At 29.7% G+C, this 8,170-nt stretch overlaps 2 protein-coding genes across 3 annotated transcripts; one reads left to right on the top strand and one right to left on the bottom strand.

The window, feature by feature from the left end:
- The first annotated feature begins 269 nt into the window (after positions 1–269).
- LOC113392235 (prenylated Rab acceptor protein 1) lies at positions 270–4,117 on the top strand. 2 transcript variants are annotated; one of them, XM_026628553.2, is made up of 6 exons: positions 270–423; positions 1,026–1,128; positions 1,558–1,661; positions 1,879–1,963; positions 2,286–2,394; positions 3,372–4,116. In XM_026628553.2, exons 1-6 carry the CDS (start codon positions 353–355, stop codon positions 3,470–3,472), a joined length of 573 nt encoding a protein of 190 aa, XP_026484338.1. In that variant the 5' UTR covers positions 270–352; the 3' UTR covers positions 3,473–4,116. The 2 variants fall into 2 exon arrangements, with proteins under 2 accessions (XP_026484338.1, XP_026484337.1); XM_026628552.2 differs by having other exon boundaries at positions 275–444; positions 3,372–4,117.
- A 1,630-nt stretch (positions 4,118–5,747) lies between these two features.
- Positions 5,748–8,141, bottom strand: LOC113392234 (transcription factor E2F7-like). Its single transcript, XM_026628551.2, has 3 exons — positions 7,652–8,141; positions 7,232–7,565; positions 5,748–7,064 (listed from the first exon to the last, which is right to left on the bottom strand). Exons 1-3 carry the CDS (start codon positions 7,837–7,839, stop codon positions 6,588–6,590), a joined length of 999 nt encoding a protein of 332 aa, XP_026484336.1. The 5' UTR covers positions 7,840–8,141; the 3' UTR covers positions 5,748–6,587.
- Positions 8,142–8,170: the final 29 nt, after the last annotated feature.

Here is an 8,170-nt window from a genome sequence, read left to right as displayed (position 1 = left end):
ATTTAAGACAATCCTAAAATTAACTTCCGTTATATTTTGAGCACAAACAGAGCACAAGTTCTAATAATTGCATAAAAATAAGCAATTATAATTTTATGATTGTATATATTAGAGCCTACAATCTACATGCTTAAAAATCCATAAATCAAAATAGTGCTTGAAATTTTAATTCACTTTTTCTTTTAATATAGCCTGTTAGAAACTGACAGCAAATACAAGGTAAATTAATAACAAAACTGACGTCTCACATGTCAAACTTGACATTGGCAAACTTACAGTATATTGTGTTTACGTTACACACTATTTTTCTTGATTTCAAAGAAAAGACAAACATAATATAATAAAGCAGAAAATGGCCGAAAATGTAAATATTGATCTGTCAGGGGAAATTAATGCTACTACAGAAAAGAAAGGATTACAAAAGTATGTGAATGAAATGGAATTGTAAGTCTTACTAACAAATTATTCGAATGCTACGTGGTTTGTTATCATTTAAGCTTTTTAAAATGATTTTATTTTGTATTGGCTTATAATTTTTATATTCAGTGCATTATATTAGGTAAATGATATAAAATAAAATAATTTTATTTTATATATTTTTAATTTTCGTAGTTAGTGCAATACATTAGGTAAATGGTTTAAATTATTCAGATTTATGGGTTGTTTAAATTGTAAACATTTTAGGAAATTTGTTTAAGTAAATGTGTATATGAAGAAAAGAAGCTAGAAAGCAAATGCATAATAGCAAAAACATGAGCTAGAAATCATTTAATAATAGCATAAATCGATTTAACATTATAATGCAAAATAGATAGAACCTGTAGCATTTTGAAACATTATGTTCATTAAGTTTCATGTGAATTTTGAATAAATCTCTGCTTAACTATTAGAAACAGAGAAATGGAATGTGTTTTTTTAAAAGATATTTTTTTATTTAAATAAACTTGTTACTAACAATTAGTACATTTATTAAATATTCTTTTATTAATTGCAGGCTAATAATTTTTATAATGTGTAATTTTAAGATTGATTCAACATGTCCGGAGTGGTGCAGGCCCTGCCTTGGTAATGGGAGTGTTATCTTCACGCAGAGCTTGGACACAATTTGTTGCCACTGAGAATTTCAAAGTAAAGTATATTCCAACCAAATGACTTTGTGATAATAATTAATTAGCTCCATATGTAAGTCTCATAAGTTTATGTAACAATATTAGTACATGACTCTACAGGCTGGTATATGTTATCCCAAATATGTACATTTTTGCACTGTTTTACTTAACTGAAAGTCTGAGATGAAACAAATTATATAGTAAGTTATTGTGCATATTTATTTGCCTTACTTAAATAGATATAAAACATGAATAACCACCTTGTTCCTATAAGAATACAATTAATTTCTTAAAAATTAATTTTCATGAAAAATGAACACTTCAAAGTAATAAATATGTAAAGTTTCTTCTAAACTCTTTTATTGATATTAGAAATCATGTGTTTCCCTCAATTAAGACAGTTATTTAATTTAATTATTACAGTTCTAATTATAGCACTCTTTCGCAGGTCCCAGCCTCCCTGCCAAGATTATCACGAAGATTTTATCGTAATGTCGAATATTTTCAGGCGAATTACCTTATTGTGTTTTTGGGATTATTTGCTTATTGTTTGTGAGTAATATAATTTTTCTTTTATTTAGAATTGTATATAACTATGAGAGGAGAAAGTCTATCTATATGTAGGATGTTGTGCACCAAAAAGTTCATTTATTTTACCTCTTCAACTTAAATTAAGTAGGTTTATCAAGATTGATCCACAATATCTCCATTCATATTATTATTATTTCCTTAGGAGTATATAACATTGATGATTTAATATTAATTTCAGAATAACCTCACCATTACTTTTGATTGCCATGGTAGCGAGCTTCTTTGGATACCGGAAACTTACCTCAGGACCTAACACTTGGAAGGTAATGAGTAAATTAGTATATATCATCATTAATAATAACCCAACTTTATTAATTATATCATATTATTAACAAATAAAACTAAATTTTCAGCCACAAGTAAGTCACATCTACCATGCAAGAACACTTTTATTTTCAATTGCATTTTTAATCACCTGTCACATTTAACTGATATTTCATTCATCATTTCTTTTGTGTTTTCTCCATCCAACGCTATATGGACTACATAATCTGTGCCCTGTTTGCACAAGTAATAACCATGAAGCTAAAAGTTTAATTGAATTGTGATTTTTTTTCTATATCCTATAACTCTTCTGAATCTTAGATTGGTGGTTGGGAACTGAGTAAGACTCAACAGTATGGAGTAGCAGCGGCTGGATCTATGGCACTTTGTTGGTTGGCAGGCGCCGGGGCGGTCCTCTTTTGGGTGTTAGGTGAGATGAAATAATTGTTTAATTATTTATTGATAAAGAAATTTGAATAATATAATTCTTGCTGTGAACGTTAAATGAACCAGTGTTTATCAGGCATAAGAGACATAACATCTTCGTTCCCCAGGTTGTAGATTGTCCATGTCTAAAGAAATCTAATGACAAATATTTAAGTTACAGTTAAGATATTTGTATTCTAAGATTTAATTAATAAAAATTGGACGACAGAGTCGGTTTCACGAGTTTCTATTATAAACTCATTATTTTGTAAGCTTTTAATGATTAGTAGATATATACATATTTGAGACAAAATAATTTTAAAAATACAGTTATATTAAAAAATAATCCTGTACGAAGTAGGGACTGGCAATTTTATAAGAATATAATTAATCAACAAGGAAATAATGCTTCGTTCCGATATTTAATTTACGTGGCTGTTTTCGCCCGCCATCTCGGAAAATCCATCATGTAGCAAAAACCCGCTTATGACGATTTACAGTTGCCTCGCTGCCTCGTCACTCAGAAATGCGGTATTAGAGTCAAGATTAGTCATTTTATATTAGACAAGTGGTAAAATGACGTATTGTCTTAATCTTAATGTTTACTTCACCGAAAGGGATAACACCAAAACTTGACAGGAATTGATTAAACTTAACATTAATTCCTATGAATGCAGGTGCCGAAATTATTACTACGTTAGGCTTTTACGCGTTGCTGTCCTCTGTTCTTAAATAATCCGCTTTTACTAGAAAATATAAACTAATATTATAAACATAATAAAAGTACCAATTAAATGGGATGTATTAAACCACCATAAAATATGATTTATTTTAAGCAGAATACAAATTAAGTCGTATTGGAATCACTGATTAATACAAAAAACCTTTCATTATAAATTGTATCATTTTAATAATGAGTAAAATCTATATGATGAAGGCAATCTGAAATAAATCCTAAATTCCTAATGTCTATTATTTCAGGGGCTACCGTTACCGTGGTTGCTCTGCACGCAAGCTTCTTTGACGCTGAAACCTTACCGAGTTCCGATCTTGAACAGTTTCCAATGGTGGAGCAAGTGTGACACGGCCACCTGCCGCTCTTCCTACCGCCGCCCGCCAATTTCCCCCACCAAGGAAGTGCAAATTGGCAACAAGCGAGCCGAACTCTTATCGAAAGCGATATTATTAATTAATATGTAGTTAATACGTATAACATAAGTACTTATAATAAAATGTAATTTTTGCAAATATTTTATTATATAGATATAAAAGGAATAGATCATTTGACATTATATTAATAATTAAAATGTTATTTTTTAGTCATTCGTATTTCAAAAATTATACTAGCACAATTATGTGCGAGTATTAAAACGTTGCGGTCATTTTATATAGCAGTGTTGCCTGTTATTATATTTAGTAAAATTTATACTAAAAAATGTCTAGTTTAGAGTTGATTGTAAGTGTAACCGAATAATTATTCGTCTCCTAATTATAATTGATGCTAGCTACTAAATATTACAAACAACTTGAAAGCTTAAAGGAGAGTGAAATTATTTGTCAATTTAATTGATCCCGAATTGACCTAATTTTTGCCAAAGCACAAAAATAAATATTGTCTGTTATAATGTAAATATAGGTAATTAATTAAGCTTCAAATTATTTATTCTTAACATAATTTCGAAACATGTAATTTACACTCGCAATATATTATGTACATTATCTATATTTGATTACATTTCTTAAATAAATATTTTTGTCGCAAGCAATTTTAAATACCTATCCACAATCATATAATATATATTTTATAACCGGTATATTTCTTTTCTACTGTTATTGATAAAATTATAAATCCCTAGAATTGTGATTACTTCATGCAAACTATTTATTTTTTAACTAATCCTAAAGCCTGCACCTGATATTTGACATATCATATCTCTTTATACTAAAGTTTACAAGTTACGCTCTCACATTATCTAATATAGTAGCAAAGTAACATGATTGGAATAGTCAGACTCAGGATGCAAACTCCAGCCCTCCAGCCTTCTGGAAATTTATCAAACCAGAGCAAAATCTTGATAGTGGCACCCCTCTAGAGATAAATTAATCGTAACGTTTGAGATGAATTATTAAAAAAATATATGTTTGGCAATTTTCATGAATGGAACAAAAATAACCCTTGATTAATAAATTTGTTCTCTATTGTCTTCGACTTGGTTACGTTCATACATCACCTTGAGGCGCATTCAGAAAAGTCCCATAAGCAGCTGCAGCGCTGCAGATTGTTAGCGCCATCTAATAGAGAGAATGATTACTTAAATTGATTTTTTTAATTGCGCAGCGCAGCGCACTGCTGAATAAGCCCCTAGGATGTGTTTAAAATAAGCACCTGGGCATTTTAAAGTAAAATAAATTGCAATGGTTTGATAATCCCTGCCTTCCTCAGATCTGGGCTGGCAGACTCAATAGTATAACAGCACTTAAAGGAAACTGAAAATATCAGTAACTTACTAAGTAGTTTTTAATAGTTCAAATAAAAAGACTAAATTAAAATCCAGTTATTTAATATTACACGTAATCTAGAACAAATATAAAATAAAAGCAACTTTGTTATATAAAATTCATTATAATAACTACCTATCAAAGTCGACAAGTGATAAATGCATAAATTTCTTTACTTTTTGTCAAAACATTATTATATAAACTGTTAATTATGGATAAAATCACGAAAATATATACTATATAGGATAACATAGTCATAAATATTACTTATTACAGTAGAACCTCGTTAAGTCAAACCTCGATAAGTTGAAAACCTCCAAATCTCGAAAAAATGTTTTGTTCCCTTACCTCCAAACACCAAAACTTGCATTTCTCGAAATGTCAACCCTCTATTAGTCGATTTTAGAAACCAATTTAGAGTATACAATGAATAGAATAACCATGAATTTATGACTAACGTTAACGTTTTTGCTTGCTTGGTGTCAGTTGTTGCATTTTATTAGTTTTGATTTCATTTGAATTTTAGCGAAGTACAAGTCATTTGCAGTGAATATTGTCAGAATTAGTTTGAATGAATGAAATATTTAAAGAAAAAAAAATTTAACGACTTTTATTAATGCCATATTTTTGTATTTTAAGGATGTTTTGAAATATTGTTGATTATATACAAATAATAAATAATAATATGTATCACCTCAGCAACTTAAATTTTTATTTATTTTACCTCTCTAACTCAAAATTTATAAGAATGAATCTCAACCTCTTTATGTCGAATCAAAATCTGCCTAAGGCGAAATTCTCTATAAGTCGAAAACTCTATAACTCAATTTTTTTGGCATCTCCCTTGATGTTCAACTTATAGAGGTTCTACTGTATATACTTTAATATAGTTCTATTACATCTCATATCAGTCCTAGGGCTCCAGGGGTACTGATTTCATATTTTAATCAGCACTTTATAATTTTATTAACATTTATAAGATTAATAGTTTCGAGCTTTTATTAATACAATAGAGAATGACTAATATATTTGTAACATTTTGTAAAAAAGCTTTAAAATTTCAATAATTTGTTTTTGTTCTTTTATATTGTGTATATATAGTGTAGTTATAAGTCTTATTAAATTCATTATTACATAATTCCTAAAATAAATACAAATAACATTATGTTAATTGCACTATGATGTCTGTGACAAAGATAAACCTCTGTTCTCAACAACATATCATAAAATTTATATATTATTATAATAAAGAGAATATTTCATACATTTATGTATATAATAGTCATAAGATATCCCTAATCAAATATCCCCTGGAAGACAAGTATACAACATTTGACTTATATAAAAAAACATTCAGTCAAGTCCACTTATATACACATAATTCATACTTAATTTTATTGCCAAATCATATAAACAAATGGCAAGCATGTTCTTGATACACCCATTACTGTCTAATGTGAGTCTTAACTTTGAACAGAATCTAAGTATCTTGAAAGACATCAATAATTGTCTATATTGTTTCTTTTTTTGATTTCTTATTGTATGTTTTTGATGTATTCCATTTAATTATCAAAATAGTTTACCTGTGATTTCTATATTGATTTTTATTGATTATAATTCAAATGGGTGTACCAATGAAAACTAGGAGTATGATCTGAATATTTGTGGACATTGTGTCATAACTCCTACTAAAACAAATCACACTGTGACTCCATTGTTAATTCTATTCAGTTCCATGTCAGCAACAAGTAGAATTTCATCCCACTTATGTGACGGAGTATGAGGTGGGGTTGTTATACCGAGCTTATCCGTACTGGGTGTAGTAAATTCCAATTTCCGTTTAGACTTTCCCGCAAAAATATGACATGGTGTCATCTGTTGTTGTGTGTCTAATACTGAAAGAGGTGTGATGGGTGATAGTGTATGCAGGACTACTTTGTCTGATTTTTTCATTTTGAATGGCCCAACATACTTAAATACTGGTTTCTTTAATATTAAATTACCTGATACCTTTTCAATGAGACCAATTGAAATAAACACATTTGCAATGTCATAAAGCCTTCTGACTTTGGACTTGTGTTGCCGATCTAACTGCTCTGGGGAGAGGGTTGACTTATTTTTGTTTGATGAATCAATAAGTACACTAACAGCCATTTCTAAATTGATGAGAGTATTCTGAAAGACATAAATAAAACATACATAAACACAAGATAAAATTGTGAACAAACTAACTTTGATTAATATAAAACAAGGAAGTACAAAGAAAAGTTCTGAAAATTTAGAAATATTAAACAAAAACTCGATTTTTCATTAAAAAAAAGTAAGCTTTTCAAGGTACTTACTGGTGGTTCAACTAAGAAAAGCATTAAAAATCTTTGAGCTAAGACTCCTAATGTCTTATGTTTAGGAGCTGGTGGCTTGGCTGCTCTACCCCTAAGGGCCTCAGATAGCCTAAGGTTTTCTCCCTGCTTTTTTAACATTTTTAAAAAAGAGTTTAATCGAGATCCACCATGCCATAAGTAAGTATTCTTTCTCTTGTGAACTGCACACTGCATGGCCTCTAAGATATTAATTATATCATACATTCTGCGTTTTTCGACTCCTAGCCTGGCTGCGGTGCTATCCAACTGTATCTCGACCGTTCCATTTCCATGTAAAGGATACAAATTGAGGAATCTAAAAAAGTACAAATATAATAATAATATACAGTCACAAATACTCGTTTTATGTACTATTATTTGAACAGAAAGGATTGTACATACTTATCACATAATATTTGTAGGGATTTTTCTTTTCGATGCACTGTGCTCGGAGGCGGCGTGGGATATTGCAAAGCCACATTAGTTAACAACTTGAGGTTAGCCGTAGGAGATACATAACTTGTTGCATTTGTGACCTCAGTTAAGGCATATCGCTTAGGAGTAGAAGTAATGTTATCATCTTCATACATTGTGCGAGAACATTATGCAAAAAAATGCTAGTGCACAAATGTTCGCGTACTTTTTGACAGCTAATGCACAAATCCAGCTGGTTTCCTCAAAAGCGTTTAAATGATGAACAGAGTTTCATGTACTATAAGTACCAACAATAATGTCAGGTTTATATCATTTTATTGAACTGTATAATTTTTACATCTAAAAATTGCAATTAATAACCTAACTATAAACAACTTTGACAGTAGCAAATGCGCGCGATCTACAGAAGTAAAAAAATATGATGCGTTTCACTTTCTTTTCTTATCAGACGTCAGCGGTTAACATCAATATTATTTTTATTTAAAA

Source organism: Vanessa tameamea, chromosome 5 (assembly GCF_037043105.1).
Source record: "Vanessa tameamea isolate UH-Manoa-2023 chromosome 5, ilVanTame1 primary haplotype, whole genome shotgun sequence".
Taxonomy (NCBI): Eukaryota; Metazoa; Arthropoda; class Insecta; order Lepidoptera; family Nymphalidae; genus Vanessa; species Vanessa tameamea.
Note: the sequence above shows the minus strand (reverse complement) of the source record. Positions and strands in the feature narration are given on the sequence as shown.

What these genes read in the sequence shown, in the direction of transcription:
- LOC113392235 (XM_026628552.2), top strand. Translation starts at nt 353, where the DNA reads ATGGCCGAAAATGTAAATATTGATCTGTCAGGGGAAATTAATGCTACT. An exon ending in CAGGACCTAACACTTGGAAG is followed by an intron (nt 1,964 to 2,285) that starts GTAATGAGTAAA and finishes TCTGAATCTTAG; the next exon opens with ATTGGTGGTTGGGAACTGAG. An exon ending in GGTCCTCTTTTGGGTGTTAG is followed by an intron (nt 2,395 to 3,371) that starts GTGAGATGAAAT and finishes CTATTATTTCAG; the next exon opens with GGGCTACCGTTACCGTGGTT.
- LOC113392234 (XM_026628551.2), bottom strand. Translation starts at nt 7,839, where the DNA reads ATGTATGAAGATGATAACATTACTTCTACTCCTAAGCGATATGCCTTA. An exon ending in CTACAAATATTATGTGATAA is followed by an intron (nt 7,566 to 7,651) that starts GTATGTACAATC and finishes GTACTTTTTTAG; the next exon opens with ATTCCTCAATTTGTATCCTT. An exon ending in TTTTCTTAGTTGAACCACCA is followed by an intron (nt 7,065 to 7,231) that starts GTAAGTACCTTG and finishes TATGTCTTTCAG; the next exon opens with AATACTCTCATCAATTTAGA.